General features: G+C 38.9%; 1 protein-coding gene across 1 annotated transcript in view; it reads right to left on the bottom strand.

Annotated features, from left to right (window-relative positions):
• Positions 1-18,569: 18,569 nt before the first annotated feature.
• NR1D2 (nuclear receptor subfamily 1 group D member 2) overlaps positions 18,570-24,477 on the bottom strand; it is a 47,729-nt gene continuing 41,821 nt past the window's right edge. The window contains exon 8 of the mRNA XM_074195703.1: positions 18,570-22,428. Within this exon, the coding sequence (XP_074051804.1) occupies positions 22,232-22,428 (197 nt within the window). The 3' untranslated portion in view covers positions 18,570-22,231. The remainder of the gene's footprint in view (positions 22,429-24,477) is intronic.

Below are 24,477 nucleotides of genomic sequence, written 5' to 3' on the forward strand. Positions count from 1 at the left end.
AGTTTTTAAAGTAAAAATAGTATGCTTTGATCTGCATTCAGAATCCATATCCTTTCTCTGGATGCGGATCTCATTTCCCCACAAAGATTCTATCGCCCCCTTCCCTCACTGTCATTTTTCTGAAGGCATTAGTCACTGTCTCTGGTGGGGTAGAACCTCACAGTCAAGCAACAAGCATTTATTAAGCCCCTACTATTTACCAAGTACTATAAGGCACAAATGCATAGACACAATCCCAACTGTCACACAATTCAGTATTATCTGTTGGGGATGTATTCAAGAGTCTCAATCCTGGAGCCAAGAAGATCAGGGTTCAAATCCTGCCTCTGATACAAGTGAAGGGACCTCAGAAGAAATCTAATTGAACCACCCATTTTATGAATGACAAACTGAAGTGCAGCAAAATGAAGTGATGTACCTAAGGTGGGAAGTGTCAAACCTGTCAGTACTTCAAGAAGTTCTCTAAACCTATGGTACAATGAGGGAACAAGAGTTTAGCACAGGGACTAGTACATAGTAAACGTTTAATAAATGTGTGTTGACTTACTGAATGAGATAGAAGCTAAAAAAAGTGTCTCCCTAGCACCATTTCCCCCAGAAATAACCAAACACAGAAAAGTTTTTACTAGCTAACCAGATAGCAGGACTAAAGACTTAATCCTGCAACACTCATGTTTATAGAAGAGAATCTGAGATTACTTGTCTAATCTATTTTATACTTGAGAAAACTTAGCCAAAAGAGGTCTTTGCCCAAATTTGCAGATAGTGGCACAGATCAGATCAGTCCAGATCCTCACTTCAAATCTTGCTCTCTTTCTGCTTTCTGTTTTCTGCTTTATTTCTACTTTAAATACTTTCCATTTTCAATTAATCAATCATTAGGCTACCATGCTAGGGACTGGAAACTTAAAGTCAAAAGCAAAACCAGTTCCTCCCTTCAAGAAGCTTGCATTCCAATACGGGAGTGCCCATGGGCACATACACATGTAGTTGAAACCTGTGTAACAGAACCCAGCCAGTGAAGGGAGCTGGTCCTGGGAAAAGATCTTGTAGGTTCCGCTTGCTCCCACTTTCATGGGTCAGAAGGGAATTTGGAGATGGAAAGGTTTGTAGCAACCACTGAAATGAGCCAACTCTCCCCAAGAATATGACCTACATACACACGCTCTCACACACACACATATACATTTCAGTACTCTTCCCTCATTAGATTGTAAGCTCCATATGCCAAACTCCTTGAGCATATAATAGGAGTTGAATGAATAAATTCTTGTTGGCTCTGAGTGAATAAAGTGGATAAAGGTAGATACAAACATCAGTCTGAATTCTTGGAATATGGAAACACAAATATCAATTCTTCACCACTTGCCAAGTGAGCTAATAGTGTTGACTTCTACAACTGAGGAAAGTGAAGAACAAAAAGGTTAAGTAAAATAATGCCAATGGGAAAATTTCGAGCCAGCTAGACCTTTCAACTTCCCACTCTTCTCTTGCCATTAGGCAAGAATAAGCATTATTTTTAAGGAAGCAGGAGCATAGAGGATACAGTGAACAGTGTGAGATCTAGAGTCAGCAAGAACTGAGTTCAGATCCTTACCAGTGGTAAAGATCTAGATGTTTGAGCAAGTCTTCTCAGTTTTCTCTTCTATAAAAGGGAGGCTGAATTAGCACTTACCTCCCAGAGTTGTTGCGAGGGTAGATGAGAGAATATTTGTATAATGTTTTGCCAATTTTAGATATTATTATTATTATTACTGGTTTCTCAGAATATCAAATAAAAATGCATTCTAGAAAATTATTCCCTTGATGTTCCCCATACTCTAAATAAAAAAAAACAAATAGGACTCAAAAGATGTTCAAGCCCAGGTTAAATAAGTGGAAAATGATACAAGTGTTTGGTGGGACTTCTGAAGGCTTAGATACTCCTCAATTTACTTGAAAGAGTCTATGTCTTAGAAGATCACTCCTGTTCCCAGAATTATTTGGCTAGCAACTGAGTGAATGAGCCATCATGTTAGTCAGCAAATTTTTTCCTTCTCGTCTATTTGAAAATCTGGCACCCAGGAGACATCCTTCTTGATGCCACCTGTCAAACTTAGAAAAGTGGGTGTGGATGATATGAGAAAAACATAATTTTTACCATCGATATTTCTAGTCACTAAATTCAGTTTCCACCTTTGTAAAAAACCAACAAACTAGAGATGACATTTTTCAAAAAATTCTCAGTAGAATATAATCTCCATGAGGACAGGGACTATTTTTGGTTCCATTTCTCACCACCTAGCAGCAGTGATTAGCACAAGAAAAGTGCATAATACATGTTTGTTTAATTGAATTGAAAGTTAATTGAATTGACCTTACTCATCTAGACTTAACTGTCCAAGAGAAAGGAACCTTTGAGTCAGACTCATAATTAACTTTGTTGTTGACTTGAAGTCATCCAGAAGTTTGGGTTTAGCCAGGGCTAGAACCAATTCCCCCCCCCATATACTTTATTTGATTAAATTTCACAAAGGGCAGTCAGGGAGCACACTAGATAGAGCACTAGGTCTGGAATCAGAGAGATTCATCTTCCTGGTAACAAATCTGATCTCAGATACTTGCTTTCTGATTGTGTGATCCTAGGCAAGTCACTTTATCCTGTTGGCCTCAGTGTCCTCATTTATAAAATAAACTAGAGAAGGAAATGGCAAAAACAAAGATACTGTAGTATTTTTCCCAAGAAAATTCCAAATGGGGTCATGAAGAGTTGAATTAAAACTACTAAGCTATGACAAAATTTCCCTAGCACTATTTCCACTAAATTTATCAAAAATGTTCTTTAAAAAGCGATTTTTAAGCCTGAAATGCATTCTGAACTATTTTATGATCCACATAATGCTTTTGCAATTCAATGAATTTGGAGAAATTTGGAAGAAAAGACTTTTTGAAAATCTTGTCACCCCAGAAAATGGATTTCAAGATGTCCCTAAGAAGATTCACTCCAATTCAATTCAAAAACTCTACAGAATGAAGGGCTTACTGTATACTAAGATGGTGGCTATGTGAGACAAGGGACATGGGCATCCCATCTTATATCTAACCAATTAGAACACCAAATTCTAGAGCCAACCTACAGGTTCCATTATTAGGTTAGTTAGTTTTATGACTCAATCACTGTTCTCAAGAAGTTTACACAATAATGGAGAGTCAAAATACACAATTATAATACAAGGTTCCATGTATTAATCAATAAGTTTTTATTAAGTACCAACTACATGCCAAAACACAAAGGAAACAGTTCTTATCTTCCAGAACCTTCCATTCTAATTGAGGAAACAATATCTGTCTATACATGAGAGCAAATGAGAGGATCTAGACAATGAATTATTACATATTTCAATAGGGAACTATCTCTTTCCAATAAAGAGATGGTAGATGGAGAGGGAGGAGAGCTAAAGAAAGACTTCATAAAGTAAGTGGGACAAATGCTGGACTTTGAAAGAAGAGAAGGATGGAAATCCTGGAAAGGATGCACAATCCTCCATAGGATCATCTCCACATGTACTTTCTGCATTGCCTCAAAGCAGCCAAGGAGTCCATGTGATTCACTTAAAGGGCTCCAGAAATGTCATATTGACCATTTTTCTTATTGACATATTGTAGGATTTATTACCTTCTTCAGCTAGACTGTGGGTAATAAATCAGCCTTGCTGATCTTAAGAAAGAATGGGTAAATATGACAGGAGTCTGGATTCAGCTGGTGTCTGGAACCATTTTTTTTCTGATATTTTGCATTTCACTAAACCCAAAACACATTTTTCCCCGAGGATTTTTCCCTTCGTTCCTAAACCCAAGTGTATTACCAAGGGGAATGGAATCTATTTACTGTTGATGTTTTTTAAACTAAATTCACCAAAATTTTCTTTTGTAAAAGTTACTTCAAGGTCAAGATACCTTCTGAGTCATTTCATATGCCCCCCAGTACCTTTGAATTTCAATGGATTCCAAATGAATATGCAATATAAATTTGATTCTTTATCTAGTCTTTAAGATTTATTCTAAATGTAAAACTTGTACAGTGACTCTAAACTTTTCTTCACTGAGCAGCATTGGATATAATCTTGCATCTCAGAGCTGTAACTAGGACAAGACAATCAGGGCTTTGGTCCAGGGCATCAACATTTGGAGGGTAGTAATAGCAATTGTTCCAGAAATTAGAGGGTGCTTCTGCAATATTAAAAAAAATTAGAGATCACCCCAATAATATACAAGAAAAAAATAAAAAATGTTTAGTAGTAGCTATTTAGAAAAAAATAAGTAAAGTAGGAAGCTACCAGGTGACACATGGTAACTGTGACCCAGAAGAGTGCTTCTCCAGGACTTCCAACCTTCCCACTCCCCTGGTTTTAGTCCTTCTGCCAAAGACTAGCTACGTAATAACATTTTCTTTCTCTCTGAACTTCAATTTCCTCATCTGAAAAATGGTAAAATATGACTCAATGAGCCCTAAATTTCCTTCTTGCTTTAATATTTTATGATATTATTACTATTTTATGGATGAGGATAATCAGATACAGATTTTAATGATTACCAGTTTCTTCCAGAAGGCAGAACCAGAGATGGTTCAAACTCGGCACTACCAAATTCTGATTTGAAGCCTTGTGAATAGATTTCACTTCTAAATTAGGATCACATTCTTTTAATGAAATGAAGGGGGCGTTTTAGGCAGAATGGGTCATAGGACTATGGATCAAGAATTGGAAAAAACTTTGGAGAGAATCTGGTCTAATATATAATAGGTGATTAAGTTGAGGGATGAGGAAGAGGCAGCAATTTGGGGTGAAGGAGTGGACTCAGAATGAGTTAGGGGGATGGGAACCAAAATGGAAGAAAAGGGAAAGGATGTTTAAGCAGAAAACTAATAAAGAGCAAGTGCTCACATTTGAACTCAGGGTCTCTTTCTCCATAACTAGGGTTCTTTCCATTACAAAATTCCCTTGAGACAGGATATGATCCCTAGAGTAACTGGGAAATTAGACCCTAGTTGCACCCTACACCACACTGAGATGCACAAAGTTCAAAGGGACAAAGTTCAGATTCTTATGAGTTTTGTGATTGTGAGCAAGTCACTTAATCTCAGTTTTTTCATCTATGAAATGGGAATAATAATTGTGCTAACTAGCTGATAGTGTCCTTGTAAAGAAAATACCCTGCAAACTTTAATTGCTGCAAGAAATGTGGATTTTTACAAAATTAAACTGAGCAAGGGCACTGAGTTTGGTTCTCTGAGCCACATTTTAGGACAAACAAGCATCCAAAGGATCAAGATGAAAAGATGATGTAAATTCATATGAGAAATTGTTGAAGGAACTAGAGATATATAACCTGGAGAGGAAAAGACTTAGGGAGGACATGATCATTATCTTGAAGTATATGAAGGTCGTATGTAATGGGGAAGCCCAAAGGGCAAAATGAAGGCAAATTTACAAGGAGGCATCTCTCCATATATCTATCTATCTTTATGTATGTAAATATGTATATGAATATGCATGTGTGTAATATATCTATTTTATATATACATGCATGTATTGTGTCCCTGGGTGTGCATCTGTATGTGGAGAGAGAGAGAGAGAGAGAGAGAGAGAGAGAGAGAGAGAGAGAGAGAGAGATTTGGGAAGCTAATGGCATAGTGGATAGAATGCTTCATCTTCTTGAATCCAAATATGGTCTCACTTTTGTAACCCTAGGCAAGTCACTTAACCTTACTTACCTCAGTTTCCTCAACTATAAAATGAACTGGAGATGGAAATGGCAAACCACTCCAGTATCTCTGTCAAATGACAAAAGAATTATTATTTTCATATCGATTAGTAAAATAAATTGTTCTATCCCAAATTTTGAAAATCTGTTCTTTGCAATGAAAGTAATTAATTAAGATTAAGATACTACTTAATTCCTGGAACTCTGCCTCTGACCCACTCACTTCTACCCAGGTTAGAGATTGAATCAGTAAAAATTCTGTTAATACAAAAAAAAACCCAAATGAGATCCCAAAAAGTCAAATATGACTGAACAACAATAATAAATATAAAAATATATGCTTATATTTTAAAATACATATTTGTACAAGTAAATAAATATATAAACATAAATTAAATTATATATATATGTATATATGATGTAAGTAAAACCGTCCTAACTCTCTCCTTGACATAAGGAAAAAATTTCCTAACAATGAAGTTAACCAAAAGTGGATGGGGTTATTTAGTAGGGAGTTACTGGGGGTGGTTATCTAACAAAAGCTAAATGATCACGTATTAGGCACATCATAGAGAACATTTTTAGGTTGCTAAGGGTTGAAAAAGACATACTCTCATGGCCCTTTTGACTCTGCAATTCTGTGAAGAAGTGAGACTTCTATTTAAAAAGAAAATGTCAAAAGTTCATTAATCTCAGATATTTGGGATTTTTTGCAATCAATCATGGGTATGTTTTATTGCATTTTGTTCTTTTTATTTAAATCTCTTTACAAAGCTGCCTAAAATTATTTGGTCCTAGTTTTTCTCTCAAATTAGGTTGTTGAAGGAAATACCACTTCCTTTGCAAAAGGTTGGGCTAAGATACTTCCCTATGGATCAATTTATCATCCTTGCAACTCCACAAAACTATTTCTCAATGACCTTGAATGTGTTGTCCTTATTTGGAAATAGTAGCTCCTTGAGGGAACACTTGTGCATTCTTGTTCCTAGAACTTGGCATCTCATGAGCAGTAAATAAATGTTTTTTGATTCAGACAGCACTTACTCATTGAAGTTTAAGCCCAGGAATGAGATTTTGAGCTTTGTAATCAAATACAGCCACCATTTTGTGATTATGGGAAAAATCTAGTATCTATCATAAGCTCTGGAACCAAATCATGGGACCTGGGGTCAAACCTGGACTCTGTCATTCACCCCTTTCTGGGTTTAAGTAAAAAGAGAGAGAGGAAGAGAAGGAAAGGGAGGGAGGGAGAGAGGGAGGGAGAGAGAGGGGGAGAGAGAGAGAGAGAGAGAGAGAGAGAGAGAGAGAGAGAGAGAGAGAGATTAGCTATAAATGATAGATAGATAGATAGATAGATAGATAGATAAGATAGATAGATATAGATATAGATATAGATATGAGAGAGAACACTAGAGTTAGGTCCCAATAAAAAATGAATCTCATGAAGAAGTCATATGTAATTAAATTTGTACTATTTGAAGCTATGATGACATAAAATATGATCATTGATCCAGCCTACTGGAAATATGCAAGGTAAATTAGAATAATGCATACCTTAACAGGATCTATTGTTTAAACTATTTCAGACCAATCGCACACACACACACACACACACACACACACACACACACACACACAGACACACAATCACTATCTCCCAAATCTCATCAGCTCCCAAGGGTTCAATGACTGTCTCTACAAATGGCTCTCAGTTACATATCATCCCTAGAAGCTTGAGCTCCTGAGTATCACCAGCTAGCTATACATGGGACATATCCAAGTAAACATACCATGAGTATCTCAAATTCATCATGTCCAAAAATGAACTTCTTCCCCATAGCTAATCGAATGCTAAATGTTGCCTACTCATCCTCCATAATACCTTCTCTCTACTCACACTGCCATCAGTCTGACTCAGATGCTTGGATCCACCTCCCAGTCCAGGTTATTGCAACATCTTCCTAAGAAGATTCTCAGTTTCTAGGCTCTCCACAAAACAATCATTTTCTGAAGAAGGTGCTAAAATAATCTTCCTAAAGCATCTCTGATCATGCAGGTAGGTGACTCTGACACTACCACCTCTGATGATTCTTTATTGCCACAAGAAGAACATACTAAAGTCTCTAATTGGTCTCAATCTGGTCCCAGCTTCCATATTATTCCTCCTCTTCTTCAAGCTATTCTGTGGTGAGATCCAATGGTCAATCTTGGCACTCAACCAAGGCTCTTGCCTGGTCACCATATTAGCTATTTTTGCTTATTTGTTTTTCTTTGTTACAAAGAATGATTGAATGTGGGGGAAAGAGGGAGAACAGGGAAACCAAGGTTTAGAAATAATTATAATCTAAAAATAAAAGGTATCCATTTTTTTTAAAAATTAGAGAAAAAAAGAAAATGGCAGCAGGACTTTGAGATTGTTAACATTTTCATATTCAAATCCAAAGAACATACATTAAGCACTTTGACATACAGTGATTAATAAATATTGATAGATTGAAGAACATTCTTTGCAGCATTTTACTGTTAAACTCCCTGAGTGTTTGAATTATGAAATGGAGAACCCAACTCCTGCCAGGTCCCTAATCTCTCCTCATTCAAACAAAATCTACAAACCATAAGGGTCTATTTTTTTAATGAGACATTATCATCTTAAAAGCATTAGTTTCTAAGTAAACTGTAATAAGATAATGACTTCTAGGGCTACAGGAGTATGTCAGGTTGTTTTCACCCACACTAAATTTCCATAGACTGTTGTGAATTTTGATAGTTTTCCCTACTCGTTGCCGGAGATGCTGTGAGCTGTCACTTCTTGGTGCTGTTGTACCTAATGATACTGCTAACTCACATTTAAATAGTACATTATGATTAAATCAACCAGGTACTCTTCCCACTTCACAGAAGATAAGGGAGGAAGGGTTTTCTTAGCTAAGAAAAGCATTTTGCCATTTCCATCACCAGATCAGTTTACAGATGAACAAATGAAGTCAACAGGGCTAAGTGACTTGCCCAGGGTCACACTTTAAGCAAGTGTCTGAAGCTGGATTTAAACTCATGAGAATGAATCTTTCTGATTCCAAACGCAGTACCCTGCACTATAGTACCAAGGTTCAAATTGGAGTTTTTAACCATGTGTCAATTGTATGATATTGAGGGAGGGGGGGGAGGGGTAGGAATGAATTCATCTAAGGCTCTGCTTCCTCTTTTTTAAAGCAAGAAAATTGAACTTGATCATCTTTAAAGTCCCTTCTGGCTCTAAATTTAACCCAGGGTAAAACCCAACTTCTTGACTTCCCCCAGATTAGAAATTACAGAACAGATGCCTGTCTATACTGGCAGAGAGAGCTCCTGCCTGGGAGTTTTCTAACCAGTGAAATCAGAGGTCTAGACCAATAGTTCTAACATATAAAGGAATGAGATCATTTGATCAATGCAGTAAATTCTCTTATATTTATATATTTAAATTTAATGCTTAATTTACTACTTAAACTTATATCTAAATACTGAAATTTTCAATTGTCCAAAATTTTTTTTGAAACAATAATAAATTTAAAGGTTGTTAAGTCGAAAAGAACCTTAGAAACCATCTAGAAATAAAGAAACCTCTTTGTTTTGTAGTTGAAGGAAGTGAGGCTTAGAGAGTTTGACTTCGGCAAACTTGGTCTGAGCAAGGAAGACCATAATAAAGGTATTGTCTCCAGATGACAAGTGAGAAGAGACAGGGAGGGGAGAACAGGTAAAGAGGGAAGAAAGAGAGAGTATGTGTGTGGTACTGCGTTCTTTCAGGGCAGGAGAGGAGGGGTTATTCTTTATATGTTCACGAAGTAGTGGGAGGTCCAAAGAACCAAGGCTAGGACAGTGGGTGGTCCTTGGATAGTTGACTACCTACTAGGATTTCCACAGGATGATTGCATAAACCCAGACATGTGATAACCAAAAGAAATGATAAATTTCCTATTTTTTCTTTTTTACTGAAAAAATTTTTAGATATAGTTTTTTAATTTTTTATTATGGGAAAGAAAAATTTTAATTTCAAAAGTTTTTTATTAGTGAATGAAATGTTTCATTATCTGGCCTTTCTGTCTCCAAACTATTTCTTAGATGCAAGAGATTTTTAATGATTTATTAAATCATTAATGCAATTAATGCAACTAAATTTTTGATCCATAAAATATCATAAATTTTCAGGCCCCATCTCTAATAATCTGGCTTTGGTTAGTATGTACTTTCTTTTCCTAGTTCTACTTTTTTCACTTTGTATTATTTTTTAAAAATCTTTCCAAATTTCTTTTTTTCCTTATACTTATTGATATTTTGATTTCATTATTTTCATTGAGTTTGCTAATTCATTATTATTCATTAATTTCATTGCTTAAACAATTCATTTTCATTGATATTATTTAATGTCAGAGTTTTAGTTTGTAATACTTTAGTGCACATGCCCAATTATTTGGGGTCAAAGAGTAGTATTACAATTCTACCTACCCTAGAAAAGCAGGATGGAGTCAGACTCAGAACCACAGACTTGGTGACATGTTATGACTATGTGACCTTCAGCAGGTCACCTAACTCTCTTTGCTTTACCAACCAAAAGTTGCAAAGAAGGTGCTGACCTGCAGTAGTGAAGGAAGTTTCCTCATCAGAGTTAACTAATACTAAGAATCTATATCTGGTAAATTCTACTAGGAACCAGGATAAACTGGTAACTATACTTACTGATAAAATCCTAGGCCCCCCGCCCTTATCATTTCCCACTATAATAGATCATAGATTTAGAGCTATTAAGAACCTTAGAAGTCATCTAGTTCCAGCTTCTCATTTTACAGCTGAAAAAACTGAAGTTCAAAGGAAAGTGATTTTTCCCAAAGTCATAGAACAATAAGTGGTAACAGAAACAAAAATGAATCCTCTGATTCCAAAGACAGGAGGGTCTTTCCACTACATCACCCTACCAGCTCATCCTTATATAGAAAAAAAAGTAATATTGCATAGCCAGTGTAGATCAGCTCATGTCATAGGGCCAGCAACATGTTATAATGAAAAACCAAGTAACAGCACTAGTGGGAGATGGGGCTCATGTTTATGTTTTTACATTATCAAATGTAGATAACTGTCTAAAGTAAGCCAATGGGACCTGGGGCAGGCTTTCTTGCAGGGATGTTTTTAGACAGACATGATCTGGGATGCAGTTAACCCTATCTCCTGGGAGATTCCAATTTCCATCTTTGTGAGAAGCAAAAAGACAACCATGGCTGGGCACTCTTGCAATTTCCTTCTTCCAAGAAGGCTATGCCTTAGACTCATCTAATACAATTCCACTTTACATCTGCTTCCCCGCCTCCGAGGAGCAAGATGCCTCTCCTAGGACAAGCTCATCACTTCTAACCCTTCCACCAAGCTGCTAACAAAAGCTTTGATTAACCCCATTTCCCTCAACTTTCTCTCCCGTTTCTTGAGCTAGAGGAGGGAGTACAAACTCTTCCCAATGCCTTCCTCTATAGAAGGCAGAAATTTGACTCAGCTCACTCTACTTTGCATTGGCTGTCTTGTTTCAACAAAATACTCCCTGATATGTCCCCTTCCCATCTTTCCTGCTTCCTTATATGTGTTGCTATTGTTGGTTTTTCTCTCCATCCACAAAAGCAATTCAAAGTTGAACCAATAGGAGGGTATTGAAACAATAAAATCTAAGAGTTGGGAGGATCCTCAGAAGTCAAGTCCAGCTGGTATCTGGTCAAGCATTCCCTAACATTCCATCAAGCTTTACCTTAAGTGTGGAAGAAGCCAATGTCCCTAGAGACTTGAGTATTCAAGTTTTTCCTAACATTGAGTTTAAATCTATTTTTCTGTAATTTACCTCTATTATGCCTCCTGCCTGCCAACCCCTCCTCTCTTCCACATGATGTCTTCAAATCAGGTATTGTGTTCCTTCTAAATCTTTTCTGGGACATATACTTCTAGTTCTTCTAATTCCTGCATAAAGTGATCAGTTCTCAAAATCCTGGTTCCCTTTTTCTAGAAACCCTTCACCTTATAATTATCTTTCTCAAAATGGGATACCTAGGAAACGCAACATATGCTATGAGTGAACAGAAGATGATAGAATATTGTGGGATTATCACTTCCCATGTTCTGGATATTGTTGGCTCTGATGTCACCCTGTTGATTCAATAGTCTTCACATCTTTTTCACACAATATCCCCCTCTTGTACTTCTGAAATTTATTTTTTTTTAACCCACAAAGGACTTCATATTGTTTTTCTAAATGTTCTAACCAGAATTTGTAGCCTGTCAAGGATACTGATTCAGGAATCTATCAGAGAGCTTCCTGTCTAAAAATAGGATCAATGCATACTCTAAGTCTTAGTCCCAATCATGGGCAAAACAAATTGATCAGAAAGGGGTCCATTGGGGGCAAAGCCAAGATGGCAACAGAAGAGCCTCTCTTAGATGCTCTCTCTATAATATTTCAAAACTCATAAAATAACAACTCTAAATTTTCAAGACAGAACCCACAGAGGGATCCAGTGAGGCAATTCTCCAGCCCAAGGTAGCCTGAAAAATAGCAGAAAGGCTCCGCTCCACAGTGTTAGGGGGCAGCCGCCAGAGTGAAGGAACTTCAGCCTCCCAGAGGCAGCCCCACGGCCCCTGGGACTCACAGCAGCCAGGGCAGTTTCCTGACCTACACCCCTGGGAGCACCAGACACAACTTGGAAGATCAGCCAGGGACCTCTGCCAGAACAAGCGGGTGAAACTCAGCCCTCAGGGCAGTCAGCGAGCAGCCTGGCCATTGAAGCCCAGATCCAAGAAACAGAAGCAGGAGGAGCCAGTAAGCAGGAGCCCCCCAGGCAACTGAACCTTGAGTACTCAGCTTACCAAAGGAAGGGGAGTGGAGAGAGACTTCTGAGATTTGTCCTCTGTACCTGGAACAGGACTCTGGGGCTCTGACCACATTCAGATCCTGATCGCAGTCTAGGCCCCCCCATAGAACAGCAGGGTCCCCCCCACCTCAGCCCCATGGCAGAGGGGTACACTTGTGGTCATTCACAGACCAGGAGGGAAGACAGAGTTTCTTCATACACTGAGATCCTTGGGGGGGGGGGGGGGTTCCAATAATACTCAAAAGCTCAGGAAGCACCCCCAAAACTAGGCCCAGGCTGAGGAAATGAGTAAATAGAGGAAAAAAGAGGTACACCATTGAGAAAGATATTGTCTATGATCCCAAGAAGGATCAAAATACTCAGTCTGAAGATGAGGAAGTAAAAGCTCCTGCATCTAAAGACTGAAAGAAAAACAAAAATTGGGCTCAGGCTATGACAGAGTTCAAAAAAGACTTTGAAAATCAAGTGAGGGAGATAGAATAAAACTGGGGAAAAGAAATGAGAGAGAGATGCAGGGGAAACATGAAAAAGAAGTCAGAAAATTAGTCAAGGAGATCCAAAAAAAATGCTGAAGAAAACAACATGTTAAAAACAGGTCAAATGGATAAAACAGTTCAAAAAGTTATTGAGAAGAATGCTTTAAAAAGCAGAAATGGGGGTGGCTAGGTGGCACAGTGAGGGGCGGCTAGGTGGCGCAGTGAGGGGCGGCTGGGTGGCGCAGTGAATAGAGCACCGGCCTTGGGAGTCAGGAGTACCTCGATCAAATCCAACCTCAGACACTTAATAATTACCTAGCCATGTGGCCTTGGGCAAGCCACTTAACCCCATTGCCTTTAAAAATAAAAAATAATTCTTTAAAAAGCAGAAATGGTCAGATGGAAAAGGAGATAAGAAAGCTCTCTGAGGTAAACAAATCCTTCAGAAGTAGAATGGAATTGGGGCGGCTAGGTGGCATAGTAGATAAAGCACCAGCCCTGGAGTCAGGAGTACCTGGGTTCAAATCCGGTCTCAGACACTTAATAATGACCTAGTTGTGTGGCCTTGGCCAAGCCACTTAACCCCAATTGCCTTGCAAAAACCTTAAAAAAAAAAAAGTAGAGTGGAACTAAAGGAAGCTGATGACTTTATGAGAAGTCAAGACACAATACTTCAACACCAAAAGAATGAAAAATTAGAAGAAAATATGAAGCATCTCACTGAAAAAAACAACTGATCTAGAAAACAGATTCAGTTAAGATAATTTTAAAATTATTGGGATACCTGAAAGTCATGATCAGGAAAAGAGCCTTGACCTCATTTTTAAAGAATTCCTACAGGAAAATTGCCTAGATATCCTAGAAGCAGAGGGCAAAATAGAAATTGAGAGACTCCACCAATCTCCCCCCTGAAAGAGATCAAAAAAAAAAACCCCAGGAATATTATAGACAATTTCCAGAACTCCCAAGTCAAAGAGAAAATATTACAAGGAGCCAGGAGGACACAATTCAGATATTGTGGAGCTGCAGTCAGGATCACACAGGACTTAGTAGCAACTATATCAAAGGTTCATAGGGTTTGGAATATAATATTCCAGAAGGCAAAAGAGCTTAGAATGCAACTGAGAATCAACTACCCAGCAAAACTGAACATCCTCTTCCAGGGAAAAATATGGACTTTCAATGAACCAGGGGAATTTCAAATGTTCCTGTTAAAATGGCCAGAGCTGAACAGAAAGTTTGATCTTCAAATACAAGATTCAGGTAAAGCATAGAGAATGGAGAAGGGGAAACTATGAGGGACTTAATGATGATGAACTGCATGCATTCCTGCATAGAAAAATGATACTGATAATACTCATAAGAAACTTCATTTAATGGAGTAGGTAGAAATTTTTAAGGATGAAGCATAGGAGAAAGCTGAATTTAAAAATATAATATAATGTAAAAATGGAGCCAATGGCTAAAAGGGAAACGTAATGGGAATAAGAGAAAGGAGTGGTAGAATAGGCTAAAATATTTCATATAATAAGATTTTTTTATTAAAATCTATTGCAATGATATGGAAGGGGGAAGGCAAGGGGGAATGAGGGAACCTTTGCTCTCATCAGAAGCTCGGAGAGGAAACAGCATATATAATCAATATATACTCATATAGACATCTAGAATAAGGAGAGAAGGGAGACGGGGAGGAGGAGGAGGCTGTGAGTGATGGAGCCGAGGATGAACCATGGGGGAGAGTGGTCAGATATAACACATTTTCTTTTTTACTTCTTGCAAGGGGCTAGGATTGGATAGCCTGTCCAGGACCACAGGGCCAGGTAGTTGCTGGGCCTTAGGGGTGGTATGTGGGCTCGGGGCCTCTTGGCCCCAGGGCCAGGGATCAGTCTGCTGTGCCACTCAGCTACCCTACAACACATTTAAGAAGAGGGACAGAGTGAAAGGAGAGAAAATATAGTATACGGTAGTAGAGAAGTACGAATGGAGGGAGTTGTGATCAGCAATGTCAACTGTGGAAAAATATGGAAATGGCTTTTGTGATGGACTTATAAAGAATGTGATCCATCTGCGACAGAGCTACTGGCATTGAAACACAGACTGAAGCACATTATTTGGGGGGGGGGGGGTTGCAGGGCAAATGGGGTTGGGTGGCTTGCACAGGGCTGCACAACTGGGTGATTACTAGGTGTCTGAGACCGGATTTGGGCCTAGGTACTCCTGGCTCCAGGACCGGTGCTCTGTCCACTGTGCCACCTAGCCACCCTTATTATTTTTTTTTGTTTTTGCAGGGTAATGGGGTTGCTGTGACTTGCTCAGGGTCACACAGCTGGGTGATTGCTAGGTGTCTGGGGCCAGTATTTGGGCTCAGGTGCTCCTAACTCCAGGGCCAGTGTTCTGTCTGCTGCACCACCTGGCTGCCCCTATTATTATTATCATTTTTATTTTTATTTTTCTCTTTATTGCCCATGAGGGCTATAATTTTTGGGGGAGGGGATATTATGTTTACTCTTAAACAAGAATATTTTAGTAATGTATAAAAAAACATTTGTACAAAAATAAAAATAAATATAATTGCAACAAAAAAAAGGAAAGGGGTGCTAGGCTCTAGATATTTCCCTCCAGGTTGACATTAACCAACTATTGGTTATTCCATTAGTTCTAAATGCACCTAATATCATTGTTGTGCTTAAGGAGAGTAATAACAGTTGTTCTTCGACTTCAAAGAGGACCACAACAGCCACATTAATGGAGACTTGATTGTACATTACGTTCATTATAGTGAGAACCATATCACTCTACGGTCTGATCTGTGAAAACAGGGCTTCTGGAGGTGGTCTGGATGCTGCAGGGGTCTCTTGACCTCTGGATACACTACTAAAGGATGTGGTTTCTGGTGACAGAATGGAGACACCACTTTAAGGAGAATGTGAGACTTTTCCAAACACCTGGCTGAAATCTAGGGAAGTTAGAGTTATAATATTCTTCTAATATATCAGTTTAATCTAGTAAAGGCAATTTGGTGGCACTGTGGCACCAGAAAGACCTGCATTCCTAGCTATGAGACCTTAGAAAAGACATTAAATCTTTTTGCCTCAGTTTCCTCAACTGTAAAAGGGGCATAACAATAGAACCACTTAGGGTATTTTTTACAAATGACACATTTAAAGCACAATGCTTGACTGTACATAGTATGTGTTAAATAAATGTATTTTCTCTTCCCTTTATCAAAAATAAAAAGGAAATGGAAGTCTGGTATGGATGCTACTTGATGAAACCACACTGCTCTTAGTGATTTTTTCCTCCCATTTCTAGATGGTGTCTATCATCCCTTTAATACTTTCCCAAATTTTGCTCCAAGTCAAAGTTAAGCTTATTTTATAGTTTTATAAACTCCCCTGCTGACTTTTTAAAAATCATAACATTTGACTTTGTCCAAATCTATAGCATCATCCACCTCTCAAAGATCATTGAGTGATTCATATTCAAATCTGCCAGCAAGTTATTTCACTACCCTGAAATGTATTCAGGTCTGGTGATTTGAATTCTAACCCCAGCATCTAAATTACAGTAAGCAAATGCTTGTTGATTCACTGATCGTGCACAATTTGTTTCCTTCTTATGACTTCCTTTTCATTTGCAGTTTTAATGCATTTATGCATGGCTGTTCTATCTTTTCCAGTTCAAGAATGATTCTCAGTGACAAAGAAAATGAAAAATAACAGATGAGTGTTTCTATCTTCTTCCACCACCCCATCCCCTACTGCGAAGCTCTCTTATAAACAAAATTCTGACAGTGCTCCTAGAGCAGCCATACATAGAACAATGGAAGCCCCACAGTGTCCCAGCACTTGTGGTGCTCAGAGGCCAGTCCTGCTGAATATTTTAGATAAACATTAGAATATTTATTACTATCAAACTAGTGATCAGGAAAGAATGAGTATGCTTCTCATTGACAAGAATTACTGTTTTTGTATATGGTAGTTGCAAGACATAGAAAACTTGAGGAAATAGGGGGAAAACATGAGAAAAATAGGTAGGACTAATTCAAAATAATTGGTAGAAAAACATGTAGAGTAATGGAAGCAACTAGAATGAAAATACACCAGCTGAGACTATGGAAGCAACTAGAATGAAAATACACCAGCTGAGACTATCTAAAGAAATAGAAGTTAAAAAAAAAAAAGGCAACTGAAGAGGCAGAAAAGGAAAAAGACAGCCCTGGCCCCCAAAGCTTAATTAAGAATCATGGGAATGGACAAGTCCATTGTGTAAGAACATCTGAAAGAAAAACTTGGGCATGGGAGATTTCTTTTGGAATTTGTTGCCAACCTTTCCGAAGAAACTGATCCTGCTCTCTTCCAAGGCCTAAAGCTGGGATGAATAGAATGAGTTTCTAGTCTTCTTTGTCCTGTCTTCACAGGTTAGTGGAAGGACTGGATAAGCCCCTGCCAAAGTTGGTTCCCCTGTAGGATTAGAGATACTTCTATGGATCCCAAGAACTGGGGCGCAAAATTGGCAATCAACACATTTGGTAAACAAAGCTTGGGTCTTGGGGGCAGCTAGGTGGCACAGTGGATAGAGCCCTGGCCCTGGAGTCAGGAGTCCCCAAGTTCAAATCCGGCCTCAGACACTTAATAATTACCTAGTTGTGTGACGTTGGGCAAGCCACTTAACCCCATTGCCTTGCAAAAACCAAAACCAAAACCAAAGGTTGGGCCACAGTAGCCTCCCAAACATTTACTGAAACTCAGAACAAAAGGGGAAAATAGAACAATTTCAACCCACATTAATTCTGGTCTAGGGATCAAAATCAAATCTTAGAAATTCTTGTCCCCCCTTAATACTGGGCTCACAAAAGCCTTTCTGCTGACCCTGCATTTCTTAATGGGTTGGGTCTGCCCAGGCAGGTCAAATAAAGTCAACTGTCCACCAGCCTAAGTCATGCCTCCAGCCGATATCTTAGTCGGTGACTGAAGCCCAACAAAACCATTTTTCCTTAAAGGTACTGAAGTCTGAAATATCAGTTGCTCCAAACTCTCATTTAGCCACAAGTCAATTCTAAGGGTGAAGATTTAGAGTGAGGATGACTTCAGGATTCAAGTATACAAACCTCATGTTTTATGGATGAGGGAACTGAGACCCTCAAATGGCTGGGATTTAAACTGGGATAATGAGGCACGACCTTTACTTAAGGGGAGGCAGCACAGCATAGTTCAGAATAGTGCTTGGAGGCAGATATCTTGGGTTCAAATCTCAGTTGTCACCTTAGCAGAGTGATCCTGAACAAGTCACACATAGCTTCCGCATTACCTCATCTGTAAAATGGTGATAGATGAGGACTAGATCAGAGCTGTCAAACAAGTGCAGCTGGAATCAGATTCCTAAAAAATTATAAATATATAACAAAATGAGTAAAAAGGCAGTCTTTTAAAAGCTAAATCAATATGGAGTCTGCAAGGATCTCTACGTATGGGTGAATGGCCCCCATTTCTGACTAAGTTTGACGCCCCCTGGGTCCCGCCTGGCTTGAATCTATGCTCCTAGGACCCACCCACACCTCCCTCCAGTTTTGGACTTTTCATCACAGGCCCTACCCCATGCCTGACAACTTCCCCAGCCCCTGGATTTTCCCCAGCTAAATTGTTAATTCCTTGAGGCCAGGGACTGATTTTCTTTTTGTATTCCTAGCACTTAGCACTGTCTGGTACATAATACTTTATTGACTTCATCACTTGAATGATTTTTAAATGTTCCTATACCACTGGTCAAGATGTCAATGGGAGACAGCGAGCTTCAATTACAAGTGGTTTTACAAAAAAAGAACTAGAAAGTTCCAAACCAAACACTTGGTTAGAAATCATATTTATTATCCGCCCCATCCCATGTACAAGCTACTATTCAGAAACACAGGATGAGATACTGTCCATGCCCTCATCAGTTATCGGTTCATCAATAAACTGAACCTGTGTCCCGTCTACAATAATGCATTTCTCTCATTAAAAAAAAAACAAACACCCCACAACCATTTGTTTTCTTTTTTAATGCAAGGATAGCTTCAAGTTTTATTCTGGATCATATGAAGACAAGTTCCTTGTTTGTCAGCCATGATTTCAAGATGCTCCTCCCTCCCCCCCCTTTAAAAAAATTCTATAATCTAAGTGATAAACTCTTCTTTTACATTCAGCAAACTTGATATTGGAAAAGAAACATAACAATGGAGATAAGCAGTTACTCTCGTGCACAGTAATAAGTCTAGTTGATGTTTACAGAAAATAAATCATATCTTATCAGGTTACATTAATTTCTTGAAATGTAGATTTGAAAGATAAACACTTACCCCCCATCCATTCCCTGTTCAGAAACTTCTTAAACCTGCAATTCATTTACCACTGGTCTCTCCGCCCCAAAGATGAGGGAGCCCTTTTCCTCCACTGTCTCCACCTACGAGCTGACCATCCCCTCCCCTCCCCAGGGTCTTAGAAGGATACATGAAAAGCGCAGACAAGATTTCGCTGGCTGACAGAATGAATGCCCTTAAGTTTGCTGACATAATGCCCATGTTTCTTAAAATGCAAAAGCAGAATTAAAATGTCATTGAACTCATACAGTACGTCGTTAGTCAATCAGCGATGTTCCAGCGGCTGAGAAAGTCCTCTGTCCACATCGGTTGGCTTCCCAGCATTTCCTAAGTGTAGTGTCTGGCCAGTGACTTGGTAAAGAATGTGCTTGAACAAACACTGCTGGCTTAAGTTTGGAATTCGAGGTTTCACTATATGGATCATTTTCCAACACAGAAGTGCTGTGAGTGGCACCTTGTTTTTTCACATGAACTCTCCGTTCATTTCCCATCATCTACGGGAAGAATTCATTCAAATAAAATGTCACAAGACAAAATACATATCTATATACCTAGGTATGTGTATATATTGAACCTAACTAAAATTTTAATAAGCAATACTTACACAGTTCTAGTTATACATTCCTAAAGGCTTAATCATTTTTTAAGATACAGGTGATAGAGGCATATGCAAAAGGCAAAAATTGGGTATTAATTTGATCTGTTTTTTTTCCCAAACAAAACCCAAAAAAGCTGTGTCTACTCCCACAGAAGAAAGCAAACTATGTCTTTGAATATCTTAAAAAAAAAACTCAAAAAAAAAAGATAATGCTACAGTGGAAAGAATTCACAGAAACCACATTAGATAGTCCATAAAAGTCATACCCAGTCAAAGGTAAATCCTAATTACGGTTTAGAGAGAGATGATATCAGAGATGTCGCCACCACTTGTAGCTTTGAAGCATGGAAGGGCTTGGATTTCTCCCCCAGTTGGTAAAGAAGTAGTGTGGCAGCAGTTCAGATCCTAGTTTGCGATGCTCTATAGCAGTAACGAGACTATAAAGTAAGGCATTTTGCTCACATTATTACAGTTGCAGACATGTCAGTAAACTGGATTCCTTTCATCTTTTCACAATTTCATACAATTCACAAATGACAAAGGGGATGAACACCTCTTTTTCTAGAGAACACCACTAAATGACTGTTTTTGAGGCAGGGAAGGGAGAACAGAAACACCAATCAGCACCTCCCACTGGGCATTTTTCCTGAAGACTGTGAATGGGAGGACACTTTTATAAATCGGAATTATTAAAATCCCAATAGTTTTGCACATATCACCTCCCTCTAAATCAAAAATGTGCCCAACAGAGGGAAGGTTAAGTTAGGCCACTGGACTGATACTTTCTAATTTTGCATTTAATCCCTATGTTATAATAAAACAAAAATTCTTTGTAGTGTTAAAAAAAGGTCTCAGAATATGAAAATATGCTTTTTAACATATTAAATACAATATTCTTTAAACTATAGGTTATTGGTTCTATAGAAAGAACCAACATTCTTAACCACTTGGCTGCTATTTCTTTTTTCTTTTTTTTTTAAAGCAGTGCTACAGTATGTGAATAGTGGTCAGCAGCTCAAATGTTAACAGCTCAAGCATGGAATTCTCAGTTAAATGGACTGTTAAATGAACTAGTACCTTGGTCAATTAATTCTCTTTTCCCAAAGGCAGATTCTAAAATATATTACCTAGATTTGGGCTTAATTGCTGCACATTTACATTATGAGTTCTTTAAATTAACAAAAATAGAGCATAAATTCAGTCTGATAATATCTAAACATTTCTAAGTGATGGTTAATTCATCAGGAGGCAGTAAGGGTGCCTATTTGGTTCTCTTCACACCTCTATTTTGAAACCTCTTGAATGATAAACTTCTTCACAGTTTAAAATATTGTGAAGAAATATGTAAAACTCTATTCACATACATATTTGTACACAAAATTATGTTATTCCATATATTCACAAACATGCAATGTGTGTATGTCTAGACATACACATATGCATGGGCCCTAAATAATAAATGGATGAGTTGATGTTAATTGTGAAGTTGTTCCAAAAAAGTTATTGATGAGACGAAGGAAAATAATGCTTTATTTACACAGTGCCTATCTCCCAGGAGGTAAGTATGCTTTCCGGACATCATCAAGGTAACCCTCACCCTGACGATGTCACCAAGAAGCAGACTGGGGAGCTCTTTGTCTCATCTTCCGCATGAGGATGAGGAAGTTGAAGCCTCCAGGACTGAGTTGCTTGCTTTGGATCCCCAGTGGGCCGGGGCAGCCCTCAGGGCAGCCGAATCCAAGCTCAGGTCTCCATTCCCAGGGTCACCTGCCTGTCTGCTACTGAGCTCGAAGCTGTGATTTGGCATTTCCATGGAGAACTTCAGAGCCCGCCTTCTTCTAATTGTGCGTTCTGTTTCTGTCACAGGGAGATGAAAATGCTTTTTGGTTTGTCAGATGAAAAAAGCCTTAACATTCAGTGTGATGATAATTCAGTGGAGCTTCTCCAGTAAAAGAACAACCCAGCTGATGTGGTGTGTAAGATGGAGGACGCTGTCAGGTGCGTTGCCGGCTGGCTGGAGAGTTCTTAGGATTATTGCGTGATTACAGGGATCTCTAACAATCATATCATGTCTTAAGGGTTCCTCTTTCTCCACATAAGGTAGAAACCTATAAATAAGCATTTGAGCACAAAATGTATAGTCTGCATGAACAGTCCTTGAATAAAGAAGCCAACAGCCCTAAGGATGAACTTTAAAGGCCAAAAGCTCTTCAGAGTGCATGTTGTTTAAAGAACGCAGATCTGGCAACTTTAAAAGGAGTTTTGTAAAAATAGAGGCTTCATTCGGATGATTTTTCATTATTAAGGTCCTTAGCGCACGAATGAGGGTTTCTTGTAAAGCCTCCACAGAGTTGACATTTTCTATTCCTGATCGATCTAGGTTGGGGGAGAGAGAGAGGAGAGAGGAGGCAGGGAAAGAAAAGAGAGAGAAATGAAAAAAACATTATTAAGTATTAGCATTTAATTCTGAATCATCAGCCTTACACAGTAGCACTTTGTGATCTAAAAAAAGTTCTAAGAAGCCTGAACCAATCTGAGATCCACTAATTGTAAATTTTAGATAGAAGTTTATAAGAAGGAAGCATATTAAAAACCATATTGTCATTTGTAAATAAAATAAACTTGCATTCTTTAGAGCTGTAGATACTTAATACAATCAAATGTTCTAATTCTACAAACTGCTCTATCATTATAGAATGACTTTTCAATTGTGTATGCCTGTATGTATGTTAGTATGAGTGTATGTTTTTGTGTGTCTCTTGAACCCAGGTCTCCTGAGCTACTCTCTAGGGCTCTTCTGCCACTGGCCCCATGCAGTTCTTTTTTCCAAATGATGACATTTGCTTCTCCTTTCATCTTCAAAAATCACAGCTGCAAAAATCATCACAGTGCAAAAACAAAAGCTGCTCAACAGCCCAAAGAAGCCCAGCTGCTTTGGGCCATCTTCTGACCCTTCTAGTATCTGACCAATCAACAACCAACCAATGGCAAGCTCATTCATGTTTTATCACTTGTAAAAAGAATTAAAATAGTCATTGTGATCTTGTTAAAAGTAATAATAGGGGCAGCTAGATGGCACATTGGATAGAGAACTGGCCCTGGAGTCAGGAGGGCTTGAGTTCAAATCTGACCTCAGACAGACACAGACAGATAGATAAATATAAATATAATAATAATAATAATAAAATAAAAAGTTCTTGCTTTTGTTATGGAGACTTGGTCTCCTATTTCCTCTCCAGGCTGGAAGCACAGGGGTCACTTCCCAGCCTGGGCCCATCACTGGTTAAAAGGAGCATTGCCTTGCTCTGCCTCCACCCTGGCCCAGCTGGCCCCTCCTCAGAAGCAGGTCCTCACTCTTGGAGACTCCCCATTTTGGTGCTCAACTTAAAAGCAGATCCAGGGATAGCTAGGTGGCGTAGTGAATAAAGCACTGGCCCTGGAGTCAGGAGTATCTGGGTTCAAATCCAGTCTCAGACACTTAATAATTACCTAGCTGTATGGCCTTGGGCAAGCCACTTAACCCTGTTTGCCTTGCAAAAAAAAACAAAAAAAACAAAAAAAAGATCCAAGGAAGGCATCGTCCAGTTGCCCCTCCCAAACTCCAAGCCTAAGGGATCCCCCATATCAAAGAGTCGAGGTTACTAATGTAACCCTTTAAAACAGTCATTTTAGAAAAAATTCACAGCAACAGATAAAAACCTCTGAGGCAACAACCTGTCGAGTGCAGTACTTTTCCTGTTCATCCATCCGGTGCCTTGATTCTGGGTCCTAATACCCAGGATAGCCATGGCTATACGACAGCCCTGACCCTGAAGGTACAGTCCAGGTGGTGAATAACCCGTGTGGCACTGTCACCTGCATAGAGACCTGGATCCTGTGATCCAGTGCTATCTCTCACCTGTGGCTACCCACTAGGCTCCCATACACAGATATTTTCTTTCTAAGTTCATTCCCTTGACCCAACTGGGACAGTCACCTATACATATACATCCCCTAGATTTTCATTTGCAGCCCTGTCTTCTCTTCTGCATCCTCCTTCCTAACCCAGGGTGCTGTTATCTGCCATCTTAATATCCCATCTGGAATAGTATTCAGAAACCTCCTATTTCTGCCAGAGGCACCACCGCTCTCTCAACATCTCAGCTCCATTCCTTCCCTGTAAAAGGAGGGGTCAGGGGGGTAGAAAGATGTCTGAAGTTCCCTTGCAGTCCTCCTCCTCCTCCTCACCTAGTTCTACTCAGACACATCTCCCCGGGACACAGGCTGATATTCCACTGCCATATTTGTACCAGACCAAGACCAACACCTCCTTGGGGGCAGGAACCCCAGCCCCCAACATAGAGGAAGCACTCCTGATCATATTTGGATTTGTGGCACTAAAACCTGTGGTTTCAGATGGTGGGTTTACTATTTTAGTGCTATTAC

The sequence above is a fragment of the Macrotis lagotis genome, chromosome 7 (genome assembly GCF_037893015.1).
Source record: "Macrotis lagotis isolate mMagLag1 chromosome 7, bilby.v1.9.chrom.fasta, whole genome shotgun sequence".
Classification (NCBI taxonomy): domain Eukaryota; kingdom Metazoa; phylum Chordata; class Mammalia; order Peramelemorphia; family Peramelidae; genus Macrotis; species Macrotis lagotis.